The following is a 20,820-nucleotide window of genomic DNA, read 5'->3' on the forward strand; positions in this document are numbered from 1 at the left end:
TTCCTGTAGCTGACGTGACGTGTCAAACCCAGGCTGTTTGAGTCCGTGTTTCTCAGACTGTCATTGGTTCACTGCAGCTCCAAGGTGGAAACACGTTGACCATGGCGTTGACTGTTTGTTTCGCTCATGATGTGTCTTGTATCACATAAAAACACCTTATGGACATTTTGACGAGGTTAAAAACTTGATTTTCATCGGACGGGGTCTTTGATTTCCTCCTGGGGGGAAAACCAAAGAAGAGAGCGTCCATTTTCCCGAGCTGACACAGTAAACGCCATGTTGGTGAAATTTCTTAGATGATATTCCCGCGAAGGCAGCGTGGAGTAAAGAGTCGTTGCTATGGAAACATGTTAATTTGTGTGTGTGTGTCTGTGTTGATGCAGGTTGGTGTGGTGCAACCCAGACCTCCTCAGCTCTGCTGTCCCAGATGTCTCGGAGGAGAACCAGTAAGCTCTGAGTGTGTGTGTGTGTGTGTGTGTGTGTGTGTGTGTCTGTGTGTGTGTGTCTGTGTCTGTGTCTGTGTGTGTGTGTGCATCCAGGTTGTTGTTGTTCTGATGTCAGCAACTTGAAGTTAATAAACACCTGTGAGGCTGTAAACGGCTGATAAAGGTTCAGCTCACCTGTGGCCGAGGGACTGAGGGAGAGGCTGCTGGTCAGATGATCAAACCTGCTGAAGCTGGTTTATAATCTGACCTTTGACCTCTGACAACAACTCTCCATAGAAACACAGATATATGAAGACTGTGCAGAGACACCATGGATTCATGGTCAACACAACAGCAGTCCCCCTGCAGCTTTTCACAGGCTGCGTTGGCTCCACAGTCCACCCTCAGACCACATGTCAGATATACTGTCTGACACAGTTGTTGACGTTTTGTCCTGACGAGTGAAGCGGGAGAGTTTCACGTTGATTAGTCGTCAGTGCAGAAACTGGTCATGGAAACTAAGAGGACAGTTTATTTACAGGATGTAAACGGTGTTTTCGTTTCAGGGTCACATCAACCACATCATGGGACAGTGAGCTGATCAGCAACACTCCTGCAGGAGGAGGAGGAGGAGGAAACCATCCAGACTGCAGCGCCTCAGCCGTCCACTCAGATTTCTGCTTCAGGTGTTTCACTAACGCTGTTGGATGATGTCATTCTGACCACTCCCACTTAAGAGACCAATCAGGTGCTTTTTTGTCACGTTCTGGCCTTTTAACTCCAGATGATAATTCTTACAAACCTGCCGATTGTTTTCTAGACGCTCCCTCGACGTTTCCCTTTGATCTGATAACGGGTTTATTAATTCCTGCTGACGTGTTCAAGGACAGTCCAATGTCCGGGACCTGAGATCAGCTGAAACCATTTGGAAGTGAGCTTTGCTGCATTAATTCTCTCTGTGTTCCAGACTGAACCTGAATCAACCAAACTGACTTGTCTTTCTTTGTGGGTTTGATTTTCTGACAGCAGAGCTTATCACTTTTCAGCAGCCCACTCTTAGATGTCAGATGTCCACGTGTCCTTGAACACACCATCAGGAATGTTATTTTGGCAGAAAATTCAGCGTAATGCTCCTTTAACGAAGAGCCGTAATAGCAATAAACAGCATCGCTGTTGTAGCCCCGCCCCTCTGCCTCTCCCATCAAATCAAACTGTCTTCCTCCTCCTACCTGATGTCTGATTGGTTTACATCTTGTCAGGCGCCTGAACGCAGCGGCAGTGATTCGTCCGGTGTGCATTGACAGATTGTAGTTTTATATCCGTTTTATATAATGATGCGTAATCAATAATCAGTGACTCCCAGCTGTGATTGGCGATTGGACCTTTGACCTCCGCACTGCCTCCGATGTCCCGTTGTCATGAGATGTTTACTGTCTGTGAGTGCACACGGTAAAGGGCTATTACATTGCTGTAAGGCAGAACAAACAGCAGATGAAACATAACTCTGGGTCTCTTTTTGCCCCCAACCCCGTCAGTGGGTTCTGAACTCCTGGAACGGAACCTGGATTTTCTGGTTTCACTTAAGCTGCTGTTGCAGCAGCACTTTCTCCACTCAGAGAAAAATCTCAGATGCTGTATCTGCCTCGTCCTGGAATAGAACACAACTCCCAGGAAAAAAAACCCAGTACAGCAACAAGCAATGTCAGGCTGCTCCGCTCAGGATGTTGTAAAAAAAAAAAACTAATCTAAGGGATCCACATCCTTATCGTTGGTTTACGTCACGTGTTTACTGTCAGCCGATCCGGTTCTTTAATCTCCCAAAGATCCATATCTGTATCAGCCTCAAAAATCAATTTGTGGGTTTGTAAAATAGACTGGATGTGTCAGAGCAGCGGTCTCGTCGTAAACCTCCAAGCTGACACACCTGCTCTCGGATGATTAATGAGTTTGTGTCTTTGCTAGAAATGAAGCAGCTGAAATGAAAGCGACTGTGTTTTCTCCTTGAACCCGGTTTCATTACGAGGGAAATCAAATAAATTACGTTAATTTGTCCGAGCTCTTCCTGTTTGTAGATTTATATTTTTATGAAGCAGAGTTTTATATTTTAAACCAGTTTATTTTTAACGTGACTGAATGTAAAACGGCTTTCTGCACAGTTCTGTTTTGATGACATCATTTCCTGCTGTGGGTCTGACCAATCAGAGGGCAGCATTTGCAGCGCAGCCTAATTTCAAAATAAAACTTTTGATTGAAAACTTCTCTGAGGTCTGTGTTCTTCGACTGATACACTAAACCCAGCACTTTGTCTGACAGGCCGCAGTGAGTCCGATCAACACGGATCAACACAGCGATTATAGGCCACGATCAGATCTAACCCACAACATACTGTTTATAATTTGTCCCGTCACCTGTTTCGACCGGCACACCCCGTCACCGTTAGTCCCTGTACCGCAGACCAATCATTAATCCAGCTGAAACAGGATCAGACAGAGGTTGGTGTGTGTCTGTGCAGTTGGCTGGTTGTGAAACCATCAGTGAGGTGGAGTTAAACGTGCGTAGTAACTTTCCACCAGTTGTTATCGCCGCTGTGCCTCAGATTGACACACCACAGTCGAGGTGATGAATTAAAGTTAACTGGCTTAATGAGGACGTTAAACTTCTTGCTCTCTCCGCATCCTCACTGAAGCCTCGTTTTGAAATTCAGACATCTTCATGTAGACTCGTAGATAAACCCTGACCCCTGCTGACATTTACAGTCCGGCCCCAATCACATTTAGTCTGTCTAAAATAATCTCAAGTGTCCTTTAAATGTTTTCTATCGTTAACAGGGGAAAAAAAGAGGGAGCCATCAGAAATGCTCCTCTTGTCCCTGTTGGCTGGAGGCGGCGTATCTGTGTTTGAGGGGTGTGACGTCACTTTAGACTTTAGGAGACTACGATGGACATTTTTCATTAGTTTTTTCTATGTTTTATATAAAGCGATTGATCAAAAACGTCGTTGACAAATTGCTAATGAAATGAATCAGCAGTTGCAGCTCTACTGTAAACTGATGGTTTTTCTCCGGTGAATGTTTGTGACTTGTTTAACGAGCCGAGCTCTAGGACGAGACTTCTTCGTGGTTGTAATCCATCTCGAGATCTGGTCTCATTATCATTATGGATTATTAAAAAATGTTGAGGTGGTTATGGAGAATATCTGGCCCTCCCCAAAAGGAGCTGAAATATCAGTATAATCGGTTTTTGTTTTTTCAGCAAAGTATTTTGGAAAATGTCGCATAGAACGTTAAGTATTCACTTGTGTGAGCTGCAACTGGAGCCCACGTGCGTGTTTGTGCGTTTGTTGTTCACATTCAGTCAAGCCGTCCCATTAAAAGCTGCTGAATCAGCTGTGATCAGCTCCTGTTCTCAGCGTAGCCGTGGACGTTCAGACAACTGTCACTGGATCACTGTGATACTGAAGGAAACTTAAAAACATCAAGATTCTGAATGAAGTTCTGCAGCGCTCCACTTCCTGTCCCATTAGTCTAACGGACATAATCTTGTAATTCTGAGATGAGGTTTCCAGTGTTTTTCCTTTATGAGCACTTCTGTACTTTTCTTTTAATGTCACAATGAAAACCAGTTCATTCAGTTATTAAAGAGAAAAATCTTAATGTCATTTTAAGTCATTTAGCTTTAGACTGTTCTTTAGAAAATACATAGAAGTTTAATATCTCATATCCCAAAACAAAACCAAACATCCAGTGAATCTTCAAACTGTTTATCCAGAACAAAAACATCAAAAATCACCAAATCAGATCAAGTTCGTGGACTTGACAAGAGAAACGAGCGGAAACAGTTCAGAGTCCAGTTTCAACTTCTTTTCTGTCAAACAACAGTTTGTTCACAGGAAATCAGAGTCAGCCAATCAGCTCCAGGAGCCCCACCCTCCTCAGCCGTCAATCACTCACTCAGTCAGGGGAGGTTTGTGTCTCTTGGCGGCAGGAGCTTCACCTGTTCAGGTGAAACAAGAGCAAAGCAGGAGAACGGGTCCACGTTATGATTCATCCAATCTGACAACAAATACAGATGTTACGGCTGGAAGTCAGACTAGTTACCTGTGCCACACCTGGAATTACACGGAACTGGCTATTAACATTCCAAAGCTAATCAATAACCTGGATATAAACAGAGCAATGATCCATAAACTGTTGTCAGCTTTTTAAGCTTTTTAAATGAATCGACCTGGAAACAAATGAGAGGATGAAACTACTCATTAAAAATCAAGAATTGTTTTTAGAGCTGCAACAATCAGTCGATAGAAAGAGGAAGTCGGTCAACTAACTGAAATCATTGATTCATTGCTTCAGGCCTTTTTGTAGACGAATCAAACCTGTTGTGGTCTCGGCTTCTCTGATCCTCAACTGATCCTGAACCCTCCCTGAACCTGCCCTGAACTGATCCTGAGCTGATCCTGAACAGGTCTGACGGTGGAGTTGCAGAGACACTTTGGTCATGACGTCCAGCACCATCTGACTCTCTGAGACCTTTTTATCTGAGGAACCTGGACCTGGACCTGCGGGGTGCCTGTTTAACGAGTCACCAGTTAGGATTCATTTCCCCTCAGACGCTCTGAACCTACAGCGTTCGGGGTCCGGTGGAGCCTCCTGCTGGCGGGACGACTCACTGCAGCTCTTCACGGTGTAGATGATCCCACTGGCCGTCTTCCTGGTTTCTGAACACAAACAAACAAAGGTCGGATCAGATCGGCCGGACTCGGGGCGCCACGCGTCAACACCTCCGGGAATTATCTCAACCCAAAGGTCCAGTAACGGGCTTGTCCTGAGCTTTTGAGCCACGTCCACAGTGATCAACGGATTCACCTGTTATCACCGCTGTAAGCTTCATTTATAACGAAGCACTGTTAAGAAACACGAGACTCAGACGTAGACGTACTACTTACAGCACTAGTGGTCGCGGCAGCGGTACTTCGTATTTACCTGCGTGTAGGAGAACCGATCGGCAGGTGGAGGAAACGGCTTCTTTAGCGTCTCCGTCTGACAAACCGAACAACAAACCTCTGAGGAGGCAGATCAGGAAGCCAACATCACACACACACACACACCAATCGCACAGTAAAACATGGGACAAAAACTTCAGTTGCAGTTCGTTGTTACAGCAGCAGGATACAGGTTGGTGACATCATAGGGACCTCTGAGCTCCAGAGCCTGAAACAGACACGAGCTCACATTCAATACTGATCGATACCGATCGGTGCTGCTCGCTGACTGATCGATTGATCACTGACCTGCTCAGCTGCACTGGACAGGATCACGCTCTGAAAGACAGCGACAGGCTGGGTTTACACGGCGAGTGTCGACAAACACGGAAGCATTAACTCTGTGACGTCAACTCGTCTTTAACCGGGTCCGAGTTCAACATGTGGCGTGATGTCAGAGCGGTGACATCACACGTCATGTGTCAGCTACGGGAGCCCGTTGGGACAAAAAGGACGTACCTTCCCTTTACAGCTGTCCATCAGACTGACGGCGTTGGCGATGGTGTAACGTCTCATGGTGGAGTCCCTGATGGCCGCAGAGTAGGAGACCTCAAACACCAGACCTCTGTCTGCAGCCTGGACACACACACACACAGATGATTCTGAGAAGAACAGCTGACTCTCAGCCTGTGAATCTGAAACACTGGGTGAGTGAATGTTCTACAAACTGAACCTGACACGCGGCGGATGTTTTATAGGCCGACTGAAGGACGCTGGACTCAGTGTTTCTACTGCAGAATGTGTGGCGAAGTAAAATTTACAGAAAATATGATGGTGTCGCTGTCGGTGAGCAGCAGTTCCAACACTGACCACTAGAGGGTCCCCGACCGTGGGAACATCAGGACGAACGAATTTACAACTTTAATATGAAACAAATGGTCAAATGACAGCTCGGACTAAAACATGTTGCCATGGCTACAGGTGGACCGGGAGCTTTTTCCGATTTTATGAATCTTGATGTCGTATTTCTGAAGCTTCTACAGTTCAGCAGACGTTGGTAAAGTCAGACTGGACGACGCTGGATCGTCGTCCCGTTCCAGACTCACGGTTCTTCGTCATCTAAGCTCACGTCAGAACGTTCTGTCTTTATTTCTTCAACTAGTTATCTGCAGCAGGATTTGAAACTCTGCTACGATCATTTTAGGGTCTCTGATCACGTTATCGATCAGCTTGGTCAGGAAGTTTTCATCAGGCTGAAACCAACGATTTACAACAAGATTGATGAATCTGACTGAAACACTCCAACGAGAATCCTGCGAGAAAAGTCAGGTTTGGGCTGCTGAACTAACAACAACAACAATGATGATGATGACGATGATGAATCTCACCCCATTGACCGGCGCTCTCTTGAAGAAGAAGGGAAGTTTCTCTGTGACCACAACACAGATGATGTCGACATCATACAACATACAGGCTGCCTGAACACACACACACACACACACACACACACACACACACACACATTGTTATTACTATTCCCACCGATGGATTACTGTGCAGCAGTGTTTAATGTTGCGGCAGGTGCCGCTGATCTGAACAACTTTACGTCCTGTTGAGTCGTTCATAACAACATGTTGCATTTTACAGACTCGTGAGGTTTTTTATGGAAAATCTGCGTCTGTGCGGGAACCGGTGACGCAGCTGTCAGTCAAACAGAGTGAAGAACGGTGTGTCAGTGAATCTCACGTGGAAGAGTTTCTCCGTGGTCGGCTGCACGGCCAGAAGGTCGAAACGACGATACTCCGCAGCGTTCGGCCTCTGAACACACACACAGGTAAACACACACACAGTTTCTTTCTGTTTCAAGTTTGAGGCAGAAACAGTGAAACCAAAATAAAATCAACACTCACAAAGTGACTGGAGTCTGACATCACAACCGTCAGTCTGTTCAGCACTCTGATTGGACGAGAGCGACCCTGACAGACACACACACGCGCGGGTGTTAACATACTGATGATACATGTGAATCATCGTCAGCTACATTCTCACTGTACCTGTACGACCGGCAGCTGATCGATCAGCTCATTGATCGGCGTTGGGGTGGGGATTTCCTGCAAAAACAGGAAACAAACAGAGTTAAATAAAAGTCAAGAGGCAGAGAGACGCTTCCTGTTTCCAAACATTTAATTTAAAAAGTCTGCATAAAAAAAAAAAAATTCTTTCAGACTTATTGGTAATCGATTAGTCTACCGATTATCTCCTGGTTTGATCAATTGATCTTTTGCTCTATAAAATGTCAGAGAAATAATGACAGTTCTGAGTCCAGTGTCCTCAAACGTCCTGTTTTGTCCAAACAACATTCAGGAACCCAGAGATTCAGTTTACTGAGAAGAGACTGGGAAAACCTGCAGATCCTGACATTTCAGCGAGGAATCCGTTAGCGAACTTGTTGCCGATTATTTTTGTGCTGATCAACTTGCCTGTTGGTGGTCTAATGGTTTTTCTGTCGATAAAATCAAACAATCATTTACGTTTTCCTCATTTTTGATTCTCAAAAACTAAAATAAAGGAACAGAGCTGTGTTGGTGTTTGTGTTTTCCTGCACATGACTGTGTTCCTGAACGCGGCGCAGCAGGTGAGGACACTCACCTGTTTCTTTTTGGCCGTGGGTTCAAACACATAGTTGATGGCAACTGTGGAGAAACCGACTGCAGGAAGACGACAAAGGACAAAAACTCACCGATCATCATGAAACTGAACAATCACTTGTAACCACTGAATGATGGTTGTCGGTCTGGTTGTCTCCAATATTCTAATTAGTAATATATTACAACATTTACTCTATATACACTATATTCAAATATTTAAATACTCTATTCACGACAGTAGATTGTGCTGACAAACAGCAGGATCCTTGGAAAAAGTTGAGGTTTATCGAATTATAATGTGGATTGTTGGTTCAGTTGGGTTTTTCACTGGCTCTTATTTGTTTGACTGATTTGTTAAATGATGTTCCGGACTGTTTCTAGCTTTAAAAAACAAGAAGAGAAATCTAAAATATAGAGATTTTTGAACGGAGTCTGGTACCATGGTTGTGGGTGTTAGCGTGGAAAACACTGAACCTTGAAAACTTAATATTAGTATCAATTAGTATACAAACATGACTATAAACGTGTCAAGTTTAGTTATAGACGGTCTGTAGTTTGAGCAGGGACACTTTAAAATGACATATTTTTGAAAGGAGTCTGGTGTGAGGTTGGTCCCGTTGCAGTGCCCGTTCTCGGAGCTCTGGCACTGCATGCACTGATGAACTCAGTAACACACTGGTCTACCAGGTGTCGGATCCGCTACTGAGAGAATCAACTGAACACAAACACACCAACAGCTCCATAACACCCCGAGCTAAGTGCCGATGCTAGCCGAGTTAGCGTCCCGCTCCGCGGTAACAGAACTTCGGCCGTTAAACCGGGGTTTTTGAAGGTAAACCTGGACTGGGGAGACTCACGGTGAGCCGCCGTTTCTATCAGACTCCGCAGTATGCTCTTGTCCGCGGTGTAGCTCAGGTTTAAATCCATAAACACAGACATGATGCTGCTGCCTACAGTCCGGGGATCTCTGCCACATGTGTACAGCCGAACGGCCTGCTGGGAACTGTAGTCCTTCCTCGTAACCAGCTGTCCTCGACCCGCTGCAACTGTACAAGACATCTTTTAAAAACTTAATATTTTGTCCTCTCGTTTCTGAGGCTGAAATGTGTCATTTACCTTCACTAACTATTATATTTTCCCCATTCTTAGAAATATAAAGATATATCCTGCCTTGGTTAATATCACAATTTAATAACACGTTTCAGTAACAATATTTTTATTGTCTTTAAGTTACTGATAAAATTCTAAACATTTATGAATGAGGTTTGGAATGGAGAGGAACTTGGTTTTTTAAGGGACGTTCAAATTTTTCTTACTAAAAATAATGAGACATTTCACTGATGATAAATAATGTAGGTTTTATCATTATTGTAGATTATTATCTAAACATCGGTCGGTCTTACGGCGGGAAACACAGATCCTCAAAGCAGAACTATAACTTATTAAATTAAAATATAAATTGTTTATCAATCACCAGGGATTTGAAATGTGTTTTTTAGCAAAAACCAGAGGAGCTTTTAAATGACAGCTTTTTGAAAGGGGTCTGGTGGGAAGCTTCCAGCAGGTTTTTCTGTTTACAGGCGAAAAAAGCCTCTAAAATAAAAAACGTATTTGTGACTTGAGAAAGACCAATCGATCGATTCTCAATCAGTTTTTGATTCTTTTCTTCGCTTGTTTCCTGCAGGGGGCAGAGACACGTCTGCTGCAAACCAACAGAGGAAGAAGCAGAAGAAGAGAAGGTCGCGGAAGCTCCCGCAGGTATCTGAGACACTGACACACACACACACACACACACACACACACACGCACGCACGCACGCACGCACGCTACGGACAGTACAAGCATTTCTTTATTAAACACGCTGATCTGGTCACTGGGTCACCGTCCCCTCCTTTGACCATTTGTTTGGCGGATCATCCCTCGCTTTGGTAAACGTGCCAGTCAGAGCAGAAGTGAGCCCTGAAACCGGACTGTTTGCCGGTGAACACCGGCGTAGGTCTCATCCGCTGTGTAGCACAATGAGGTGACGGTCAAACGTTTATCATCGTTTGACACAAGCGATAACTCGGTGTCCGGTGGAGGAACTGTACCGGCCTACATGTTGTATTTCGGTTGAAATAAGAGCAGCTTCTTTGATTAAACGTGTGGCGAAATAACCGGTAAAGCCTGTACATCCACATGTTTATCTAAAATAAGATGGCGGTTCACATGTACAGTTACCCAAAACAAACCGCCCCAAGTCCCGGTTTCTTAAATGGGGTTCGCCATTGCTGTCTGACCACACGTGAACAACTTATCCCGGGCTGTTGAACTGATCACTGCCACTGCTGTGGCTCCAAAGAGCTACTTCTCGTCCTAGTTCACATTGTGAAGGGCGTCTGTTTCTGACGGTCCTGGGACTGGTTACCTGAATGTTCCAGTAAGACCTTTAGAAGAACTGGAATTCACCAAGAAAGAAACCACAACATCCCGGTGATTTATGTATTGATTTCTGTATTGTATTGATGATTTACTATTGATGTATTTATTATTAGAGTCTCTTGTCACAGCTAAAGTGTAAAGTTTGTCCTGATGATGGAGGAAAGATCATGGAGTCATTAAAACGTAAAGGGTTCGTCCTCTGGAGATCATAAATATCCACCATCTGGGTAATAAGAAGGTCATAATGTTTAACGCTTGGTGGGCTAGGCTAACAGCTTCCCTCCTCTTCCAGTCTTTGAGCTAAGCTAGGCGAAAAGTTTGTCTTCCTCTTCCAGTCTTTGTGCTAAGCTAGGCTAAAAGTTTGTCTTCCTCTTCCAGTCTTTGTGCTAAGCTAGGCTAAAAGTTTGCCTTCCTCTTCCAGTCTTTCTGCTAAGATAGGCTAACAGTTCCTTTTCCAATGTTCGTGCTAAGCTAGGCTAAAGGTTTGTCTTCCAGTCTTCGTGTTAAGCTAGTCAAACAGTTTGCCAGTTGTTTTCTCTTACATGTTCATTAGTTCTTCTAGCTGTGTCTGTAGGCAGCTCATCTGTGCTGCTGGTCCCTTAAACCTGTCTCTAGGCATCAGAGCCGGTTCAAACCACTCCAGGCTGGGTCAGACTGGTTCAGCAGCCATGTTGAGTCCACTGAGGGTCCTCCTCACTGCTATGAAATTGCCGCAGACCCGCCACTGCTCAGGCTTCGTCTCCAGGATGAGGTTCCGTAACTCCCAGAGACATGATTGACTGACTGATTAAAAGAGTGATTAACAGAATGATTAATTGATCGATTGATTAACAGACTGACTAATCGTCCTCTCAGGTATGTGAACAGGCTGAAGGAGGATGATGCATCGTGTGTTGCAGCACTGCAGAACGGTCTCATTTTCCTCTTCCACCGTCTGTCTCCTCTGCTGCAACGCACTGAGAAAGGAACCTTCAGACCAGCAGCACTTATCAGCTCAGGTAAAGAACATCAGGTAGGAAACCACAAAACCTTAGAGCCACTGGTACAGAACCACAGGCACAGAATCGCAGTAGAGGCCTTCAAATACAGAACCAATAGTACAAATCCTAGGTATAAAACCCACAAGGCGGAGAACTAAACCCACAGAGAGAGAACCTCGGTACAGACTATCCAGTAGAGAACCAAAGAGGGAAAATCACAGGTAGAAAATCTTAAGAGAAGAACCTCAAGTACAGAACCAAAGATATAAAACCACAACTATAGAACAGCAGAAACACAGAACCTCAGGTAGAAAACAACAGGGTGAGAGCCTCAGAACCAAGAGGAGGATCACAGGTAGAGAACATCCAGTAGAAGGCCTTAGATATTAAGTGTTTGGAACCGCAGGTAGAGAACTGAAACCCTCAGAAAGAGAACTTCAGGTAGAAAACCAAAAGTACAGAAGCTCAGAAAGGGCACTACGGTTAGAGAACTTCAGAAAGAGAGTATCAGTAAAAAAAAAATCTACAAATACTAGACAATGTCACATTGAGAACCTTGTAGAACCTCAGTACGAGAACCGTCGCCTGAGGCACAAATTTGCCTCCCATTCCAACACGCCTGATGTTTTATGTTCCAGATGTGCAGTCGATCCTGGAGAGACTCGGTTCAGATGGATCCCTGCTGAAGGAGTCGGTTCTGATCGGCTGTACTGAGCAGAACCAGGCTCAGTTCTGTTTGGACGTTGGTAAGAACACATTAATCCAGATTACTGATTTAGTGTGGGTTTTTGGTCTGATTTTCTGCTCTGTGTTTGGTCCTGCAGGAGAACTGGATCAGGCAGCAGTAGAAGAAGAATGTGAAGGAAACTTTGTCGACCTGAGGAAATCTTTCTTTCTGCTGACCGGAGCAGAGGCGCCTCTAGTGGCCAAGGTCAGGAACTACACCTGGACTCTGAGTGTTTCTGTCTTCCATTTGAGTCATGCTTTTATTTTGAAATCTGCAGGAAATCTTCATGACAAGTCATTGACAAGCAGTTTAAAGGGTCAGTTGACTCAAACTGAAGACTGTAACTGTCCGCTGACCGGTTGTGTGCGTCTGTGTCTGTTCTGGTCCTGACCCTGGTCTGTCCTGCAGGGTCAGGCTCTGCTGCGGTGGCATCAAACCAGCAGGTTCTGCAGCGCTACGGGTCAACCCACCCAGCGCAACCAGGCAGGGAGTCAGAGAGTCTGCAGCAGCGGCGGCACTGTCTACTATCCAAAGGTAAACCAGAACCGAACCAGGTCAAAACCAGATCCAAACTAGATATAAACCAGATCTGGTTTCTCCTGGTCTTTCCTTGTTTGTGACTGGTTGTTGCTGGACTTCCTGCAGATGTCTCCGGTGGTGATCGTCCTGGTGTCTGATGGGAAACGATGTCTGTTGGGCCGACAGTCATCCTTCCCTCGGGGGATGTACAGCGCTCTGGCTGGTTTCTGCGACATGGGTCGGTCTTACCTGTTCATGCGCACACCTGTTAATGGCCTGTCTGTTTACCTGGCCTCCTGTATACTTAACAAGCTAACCCACCTGTCGGTCTGTGGCTGTTCAGGTGAGTCGCTGGAGGAGACTCTTTGCAGGGAGGTGGCGGAGGAGGTGGGTTTGGAGGTTCAGAGCATCTCCTACAGCTCCTCACAGAACTGGCCCTTTCCTCACAGTTCTCTCATGCTGGGCTGCCACGCCTCTGTTAGCCCCGCCCACACCCAGGTGAGCTCTGACAGACACACCTGTTTGATTCATATGTTGTATCTCGTGTTTGGCTGGTTTCTAGATAGACGGGTAAAACTACCAGTTGCATTTGATGACGTGTCACGTGACCTGCTGTGCGTTTTCGCGTCCAGTTGAAGGTGGACCGCGCGGAGCTGGAGGACGCTCGCTGGTTCAGTCTGGAGGAAATCACATCCGCCCTGCAAGTGAAGACTCCGCCCAGGAGAGGCGACCCCCCCGTCCTCTGGCTCCCCCCGAAACACGCCATCGCCAACCGCCTCATCACGGAGTGGACGGAGCGGCAGCGGGGCAGGAGAGCAACGTCCAAACTCTGAGGAGGCGATAACATGTTCCTGACAAACAGAAATCATCCAGACTGAGAGCTCAGGGTTCCCCGAGTCCGACGAGTCCTGACCCCCGCAAAGATTTCTTCATATGTACGGCCAGATCCAAAAACCAGCCCCGATTCTGTGGAGGAAAAGTTCTGAGCTCCACGGATCCGAAAACACTCTGAAGCGTGTAAAACAGAGGTCTTCAAACTGGGGGACGGGGCAGGACAGCTGAAGGGGAGTATTAAGGTTCTTTAGAGCACTTAGTGCCTGATTGCCAGAAACTGGTCCTCCTCCTCAGAGTCCTACCTGAGTCAGACCTGGACAGAGACATGAAACACATGTTGATATGATTCAGTGTGACCTCCACTTCCTGAGGACGTCATGATCTCTGAGGTCCCTCCAGAATAAAGCTCCAGAAATCCACTGAGAAACCAGAGGAAAAAGAGGCTGCAGAACTTCATTCAGAATCTTCATTAAAAAAAAAAAAAAAATTCCCAGTATCACAGTGAACCAGAGACTAATACAGGTTAAAAAGGGGAAGGCTCAAGTCGTAGCTCACAGCTAACTCACTGACCCCATGGCAACATACCTCCATTTAAATTCCCCCAAGGCATTATGGGAACGGTAGTTCCAAAAACGTAGCATAATAACAGGAATTACAAACACCATTAATAGGAATGTTTTTCACGTTGCGTTGTGAATATGTATTGAAGCTCAGAATGTCACATAGAAGTTTTCCTCTCACACAATGGCTCTGTTTTTAAACCCCATAAAAACATGGGGATCCCTCACCTTACCACAGGTAAAAACCCTGTGGTAAGAACAGATCTCTGATCAGTTCATCAGTCATCATCTGTATATTTCTACAGGCTAGTTTCAGTTTGGTTTTAGTGTTTGCTGCCTGCTGTTTAGTCCTTTGTTTTTTATAGATACCTTCTTAATGGAACAGACTGTAATATTACGTTTGTACTGTTTTATGACTGAGAGCTGTGCAGACTCTGACTCTAGTAATTAACATTTTAATAGCATTTCTACAGTCACACACCAGACCTACCTCTGAGTTATTTTACACTGTTGATGTTTCAGTAAAACTTGTAGAAATAAACGAAAACGTTTTGTTTCCACTGATTCCCTGAAGCCATTTTTACTGAAATGAGACACAGGTCCGAGTCAGCAGTTTCAAATCAAAGTTACGTTTGAGACATTTCATCAGATTTTAACTCTAAAAATGATGCTGACTTATTAAAGGAATCAACTTTATCTGATAGGGGATAAATACAGAAAAATGTTTGAGTTACCTGGTTGAGAATTAAGATACTTTCAGTTGGTGCTAACATCTCATTTGTTGTTTTACTGTATCTTTTGGCGAACCTTTAACGTGTGACTCTGGTTCCTTTAGAGTCTTTCTGTTGATCAGTGAGCAAGGCCCCTGACGAATGAATCTAAAATTACAATAAAATAATATTTTAAAAAATACTTAACTTATATCAGCGTGAATGTGTTACACACATTTATCACAGGACCCTGTTTAAAGTCAGTCAGAAATTGTAAAAAAAAAATGTAAGAAATACAGTCGTCATTATAATGTGAACTCAGTTTTAACATTCAAACTTTTCTCAGAAAAAAAAAAAAGGAGGAGAAACATTTAAAAATGTATTCACAAGTCAAAGTTTTTTTTACAAACAACAGGAAGAACAAAAATCCCAAAGCTTCCCCTTCTGCAACTTCATCTGTTCCACCTCCCAAAAACCAGTCTGGACCATTTCCCCACAGACACGTAGACTGGAATAAACCTGTGTCTCAGTAACCGACCCACTGGTTCACGAAACAGTCGACCCGTCTTCACTTCTTTGTTTTCTTTGTTTTCTTGCTGCAGTATTTTTCCTCCAGACTGCCGATCAGAGAGCTGAAGCCGGCCGCACGGGACGCCGTCCTCCTCTGACGAGACGAAGACGCGACAAGACCAGGGAAGAGAAAACACACACGTCCGTCATTTTATGGAGATTTTCAACAACTTCAGTAACAAGCATTTGTCGCAACATAAATGTTTAATTTGTTCTATTTAATTAAACATTTTAGGTAAAGTTTTAAGTAACTACATTGTCTTACTTAACTTTTAAGTCATTTTTAAATATTTCTAAAAGTAATGAAGTAAGAAAGTACGGAGGAAATCTTTAGTTTTAAAATTAGCTACAATTAAAGTTATTATCAGTAGATCTTTTAAAGTCTAAAATTTACACATTTTAGTTACATTCCAGCAAATTTAAAAAAAACAAAAAAAAACGAAGTAATTACATGTAATTCTTTCTACAGTTTAATTACCTTTCAGTCAGTATTAACTTAAGAACTTAAACCTAATACATTTTACAAATTAAGGAATTTTCAATAAATTAATTTTAAACATCTGTCAAAAATTTTAATTGTCATTTTAAAATACAGACAGTATTTTTTCCGTGTCAATATTTAGTCATTTTGAATAAACTACATTTTATATATTTTTCAGTGAACTTTAAATTGTACAGTTAATTTTAGTTGAGTTAATTGAGTTAATTTTAATTCATTCTGAGTAAATGTTATTAAATGTTATTATATTCAAATATTAACTTCAAACAGACTCAAATAAAACTGGTTGTAGTTTGTTACCTTGACGACGGCCGACAGATCGTCGACCTCGTCCAGACCGAGCTCCTTCTTCAGCTGCTCAGACTGAGCGCGCTCAGTGTCAGCCTGCGCACACACACGCGCACACACACACACACACACGGCTGTTGATGTCACAGTGGACAGTGTGACATCAATTCGTCCCCGCAGTCCTTTCATAAAGATCAAACTGTGAATCTAAACATTCAACTCTAAACACGATTGATTTTTTCTGATTAGTGCGATCAGTTCTGTGTATTGATTGCCGAGCTCACTTTGCGTTTGCGTGCCGCCTTCCTCCTGTTGTTCTCATGTGTGAACGCACGCAGAGCCGGCAGATCACCGCTGTCGATGGCCGCCTGCGGGAGGTCAAAGGTCAGGGTCAAAGCGGGGGTTCTGCAGAGTTGACCGAATCAAATGTCAGACTTTTTGACACCAGAGAATTTAATTTACCGCCAGTTTCACAATCACAGCGATGAAAGAATGACGCGAAACAAAGAACAGCACCAAGATTATTTCCTCAGTCATGAATTTACTGACGTTTCCGCCACATTTCTGTCAGTAGTTCCCAGCTGGATATGTCAAGAATTTCTTATCATTTAATTGATCGGTTAACGTGACCCGGACCCATGTATGGATCACTCAACGGGCCTACAGAGCACAGGTCCGGGGGCCTGAGGACCCGAGGGGTCCGGGGGGTCAGGGGGCCCCTGGTCCAGAGCCTCTGTATGAAGGGACTGTTAATATTTGTTGTTTGGAAGTCAGAGATCTCAGAAGACTCAAAACCATCACCACAAACGACTGCTTCAGTCTGGGGGTCCAGTATAGGAGGATGGGGGGCCTTTCACTGTTCTACACCGAGGGGCCCGTTGGCTCATAATCCGTCCGTGCCTGGACCCAGAGGCAGAAAACTGATGGATGGATTAATCGACTAAAAACAGAAGACCTGCAGATCCCCTGCCAAGGTCAGAGGTCAGACAGACTGTTTACGTCCAGGCTGGAGGTTTAATAAATGAAATCCTGATCTCTTCCTGTTTACCTGCAGGATGCGTCTGATTCGCGGCTCGTCGTCCGGTCCGCAGCACAGCGCTGAGTCCAGGATGCGGTCCATGTCTCCACTGCGGTCTCTGTAGAGACGCAGCAGGTCCACCTGTTCCTCCTCTGAACCTTTATATGTCTGCTCAAAGTCCAGGATGTCCTGCTCGGAGATCTGGTTCAGGACAGAGAGGCGTTCACTGACACACTGTAAAACACAAGTCCGATGTCAGGCTTCATTCATGCTGACTGTGAGAGCTGAAAACACCTGTTCTGTATGTCTGGAGAACGGGACCTGGCTATTTCCTGGGTTAAATCTTTATTTTATGTGATTCTCTTTCCTGTTCGTTTGTTTGTGTTATTAAACCCCGAAGACCTTGATAAGTTTCTCCTCTTTTGTTTTAAAGAGGAGAAAGCATTTGTCAGAAATGTCTATACTACAGCTGCAGCTGTGTCAGTGCTGGAGGGAGGAAAAGAAGAAAAAAGGATGGACAGATGAAAGGCTGAGAAAGGGAAGAGAGGTGTGTTACTTTAGGGAACAACAGTCTCCAGTATTCGTCCCAGTTACGTTCTTGTTTCAGAGAGTCCAACTCTTCCTCGGCGACGCCCTGCTCGTCGTACACGGCTCGCCGCTCCGCGTCGCTCAGCACGGCGTACGCTTTCCCCAGAGTCTGCGAAAAACAGCAGACCGTGAACTTCACACAGCTGCCACCAGGCTGCATTCAGGTGCTGAAGGAAAGACGGGAAATGGGAACACAACGGCACGGTTCGTTGTTTTTGGTCGCGGGACGCGGTTTAACAATCTCCCACCTCAACTGTTTGTATATGAGCCAAACTATGAACTGATCGTTTCTTTTATGCAAGTTTGTAAGACGTAAGAAAGTAAAACTTCCAGTTTGAGCATTAAAACCTTCCAAATATAAAACAACCGGGATCATATTCTCTCAGTCGTTTGGATGAAAAGAAAATCACTTTAAAATGAACTCGGAGGTTCCACTAAAGGGATGGAATATTGAAAGCAGAGAATGTTGTAAAACAAAGTCGTCGTATTGGGATGCAGTTTTACAGAAAAGTCAAAATATCAGAAAAAGTCGAGATTTGACTGAGAAAACTCAAATTTGTAAAATAAATAATCAAATAAAATCTTAACTTTTAAACAGTAAAGTGTTAATATCACAAATCGTACACGCCACTGAGGATAAATCTGGATTTTAAGAGGAAGAAGATAATATAACCATATAATCTAAATGTATGTGAGGACATCGTGTAAATCCAACCACAACACACAATATTTTCTGTGTGTTGTCTGGTTGTTTTTATCCCTCTGAGACAAGGAAACTCGGCAGTTTCCATATTTCCACCTTCTATCCTCAGTACGAGGGGTTTCCATGGCGTTTCCATGGCGTTTCCACGACTTTAAACAAACTTTCACGAGCGAACGTAACGTGATTTACAAGGAAATGACCCCAATCATTCTCACCTGCATTTCTACTGAGTAGAAGTCAATGAAAGACTTTCAGCGCAGGTGCATCATCTTTATTTCATAAACCTCATAAAACCAGAAACCGGATGTTAATCATGTAACATTCCTCTACCAGTCGCGCACCCCGTCCTGCCCGCTAACGAACAGATAGACCCGGGTCCGGGATCTGACCTGGAACTTGGTGGTGGCCTGAGGGTCTTCGGGCGCACGGTCCGGATGAACCTGCAGGGAGTGTTTGTAGTAACCTCTCCTGACCTCGGCCTCCGAGGACGAGCGCCGCACACCCAGGACCTCATACAGGTCTGAGGATCCAAACAGGTTCTGACAGTCCTCCAGCAGACCCATCGTCGGGCTGGAACCACACAGACAGACAGTGCGCTGCAGTAACGGCACAGTGTTTCTAAGATGACAGGTTTTATCAAATAGCAGTTAGCTGGCTGAACGTTGTGTATGCCGAACTAACCGTAAGACCCTCACGATTAGCCACGTATTAAAACATCATCCGACACCTTTCCATTTTCATTTTTCAGCCAGTCAAACACCGAATTAACCGATTTCTGAACGGAGTTTTTCCCCGCTCCGACGGACCGGAGCGCGTCCCGGCTGCTCCCGGCTCCTGTCCCCGCCTGGCCGGGCTTCCGTCCCCGCTGTGTTTGTCAGAAACCTGCAGGAATGTTTCCTCATATGAAATAACCACCTCCTCTCACCTGAGATCAGCGTTTCTGTGTTTTTGTGCCCCAGAAACGTCGCTGCCGCTGTTTTCATCCGCCGCTAACCTGCGCCGACAGTGCGTCATTTCATCGCGACATCGCTTTAGATCACATTTACGTTTTTATGGAATTTTCTCTAATCGAGTTAAAATCTTCCCCAAAGATGAACAAGGACACGAACTGAAAAACTTTGGAAAAGAGAGAAAGGAAGTCTGTGACCGTGGCTGGATCACAACAGACACAGTTTCAACTTTTCATCTCTTTATCTCTACAATCATCACATCTCTACGTACATTTGTCATATTTCTGTCTATTTCTAGACAAAGAAATGAGGCTCAAGTGATGCACTGAAGGAAAAACATGGAAAAGTAACAGGGGCAAGTCAATCAGAGGATCGACAGCAAAATATATTAAAAAAGGATTCAAGAGTAAGATATGGACTAAACAGAACCAACTGGACCAGACCAGGTACAGATGTGTAAAACACATCCAGGTCCTTTATGAAAAATGATGATGCTGCGACATGTAAGTGTGGAAACATTTTCCACTTGAATTAGTGAGTTCGTCTCTGAACATTTCTGCTGCAGAAAACACGTGAAAACTTAAATAGTTACCGATAAAGTCATCGCGGGGGAAAGTGTGATTTTGAGAGTCTGATATCCAGAATCATATCAGATTCATATTGTTTCTGATTTTCTGCCAACTCTCTTCCCCGGTGTCGGCCAATACGCCGATGCCCGGAGGACCAAAGACAAAGGGAAATGGATGAAGACAGAGTCACCGACGAGCAGGACGGATGTCCACTCAAACGCAGACAGTGTTCGAGACCTTGGTTCGAACAGAAGATTCAACAGTTTTCATTCGAGGTTTCTGGAAGAAAAATATCAGACTTATTCTTCCTTGGGTCTGTGGAAACTGGCAAAACCGAATGTCATGCTGCAGAAACTCAAATCATGACATGTGATCAGAGGCGGTGGGATGTAACTAAGTACATTTACTCAAGTACAGTCAGTAGTATCAGTATTCCCGTTTCGCTTCGTGCTTTCGTTCCTCTGGCAGCTGCAGCGGCTGGTTATTTTGGCTCTTTTGTGGATGATGTTTCGTATAGGACACAAAGCAGCTGTTGAAGCCGGATTCTCTGTCAGAGAGAAAACATCTGTCAGGAGTCCGCAGTTCACCGGACCATCAGGTGGCCCTTCAAAATAAAGTTTGAAGACCCTGTTCTGGGAAGAAAAGTCCGAATAAGATGAATAAAGTTCTTCAAATACAATGAAAGTGATCCAGTACAAACTGTTTAGAGACTTCGAGAGGACGATCCTGTCTGGACACAGGACTTTGGCTTGTAACGGAGTACTTTTACTTGTACTTCAGTATCTTCTAAAACACTGCATGATGCGTTTCCTGTCCGACCCGGAACAGAAATAA

The 20,820-nt window shown here is 44.6% G+C and overlaps 3 protein-coding genes across 10 annotated transcripts; 1 reads left to right on the forward strand and 2 right to left on the reverse strand.

The window, feature by feature from the left end:
- Positions 1-4,168: 4,168 nt before the first annotated feature.
- rpp30 (ribonuclease P/MRP 30 subunit) lies at positions 4,169-9,077 on the reverse strand. Its single transcript, XM_040134373.1, has 12 exons — positions 8,908-9,077; positions 8,052-8,110; positions 7,457-7,513; positions 7,313-7,378; positions 7,149-7,220; positions 6,791-6,880; positions 5,922-6,038; positions 5,712-5,741; positions 5,594-5,631; positions 5,404-5,483; positions 5,046-5,138; positions 4,169-4,417 (listed from the first exon to the last, which is right to left on the reverse strand). The coding sequence occupies exons 1-12, from the start codon at positions 8,987-8,989 to the stop codon at positions 4,371-4,373; spliced, it is 831 nt and encodes a 276-aa protein (XP_039990307.1). The 5' UTR covers positions 8,990-9,077; the 3' UTR covers positions 4,169-4,370.
- Positions 8,719-15,618, forward strand: nudt13 (nudix (nucleoside diphosphate linked moiety X)-type motif 13). 4 transcript variants are annotated; one of them, XM_040134366.1, is made up of 11 exons: positions 8,719-8,908; positions 9,735-9,808; positions 10,392-10,522; positions 11,087-11,222; positions 11,327-11,469; positions 12,090-12,197; positions 12,276-12,382; positions 12,587-12,712; positions 12,824-12,935; positions 13,041-13,195; positions 13,330-15,618. In XM_040134366.1, exons 4-11 carry the CDS (start codon positions 11,140-11,142, stop codon positions 13,528-13,530), a joined length of 1,035 nt encoding a protein of 344 aa, XP_039990300.1. In that variant the 5' UTR covers positions 8,719-8,908; positions 9,735-9,808; positions 10,392-10,522; positions 11,087-11,139; the 3' UTR covers positions 13,531-15,618. The 4 variants fall into 4 exon arrangements, with proteins under 4 accessions (XP_039990300.1, XP_039990299.1, XP_039990298.1 ...); XM_040134365.1 differs by lacking the exon at positions 10,392-10,522 and having other exon boundaries at positions 8,720-8,908; XM_040134364.1 differs by lacking the exons at positions 8,719-8,908; positions 9,735-9,808 and having other exon boundaries at positions 9,853-10,522.
- On the reverse strand, positions 15,357-20,689 carry LOC120793921 (dnaJ homolog subfamily C member 9-like). 5 transcript variants are annotated; one of them, XM_040134372.1, is made up of 8 exons: positions 20,388-20,689; positions 20,010-20,265; positions 18,857-19,037; positions 17,733-17,873; positions 17,207-17,410; positions 16,443-16,526; positions 16,171-16,254; positions 15,357-15,465 (listed from the first exon to the last, which is right to left on the reverse strand). In XM_040134372.1, exons 3-8 carry the CDS (start codon positions 19,028-19,030, stop codon positions 15,370-15,372), a joined length of 783 nt encoding a protein of 260 aa, XP_039990306.1. In that variant the 5' UTR covers positions 19,031-19,037; positions 20,010-20,265; positions 20,388-20,689; the 3' UTR covers positions 15,357-15,369. The 5 variants fall into 5 exon arrangements, with proteins under 5 accessions (XP_039990306.1, XP_039990304.1, XP_039990302.1 ...); XM_040134370.1 differs by having other exon boundaries at positions 20,010-20,689; XM_040134368.1 differs by lacking the exons at positions 20,010-20,265; positions 20,388-20,689 and adding an exon at positions 19,393-19,958.
- Between the last annotated feature and the right edge of the window lie 131 nt (positions 20,690-20,820).

This window comes from Xiphias gladius, chromosome 9 (assembly GCF_016859285.1).
Source record: "Xiphias gladius isolate SHS-SW01 ecotype Sanya breed wild chromosome 9, ASM1685928v1, whole genome shotgun sequence".
Taxonomy (NCBI): Eukaryota; Metazoa; Chordata; class Actinopteri; order Istiophoriformes; family Xiphiidae; genus Xiphias; species Xiphias gladius.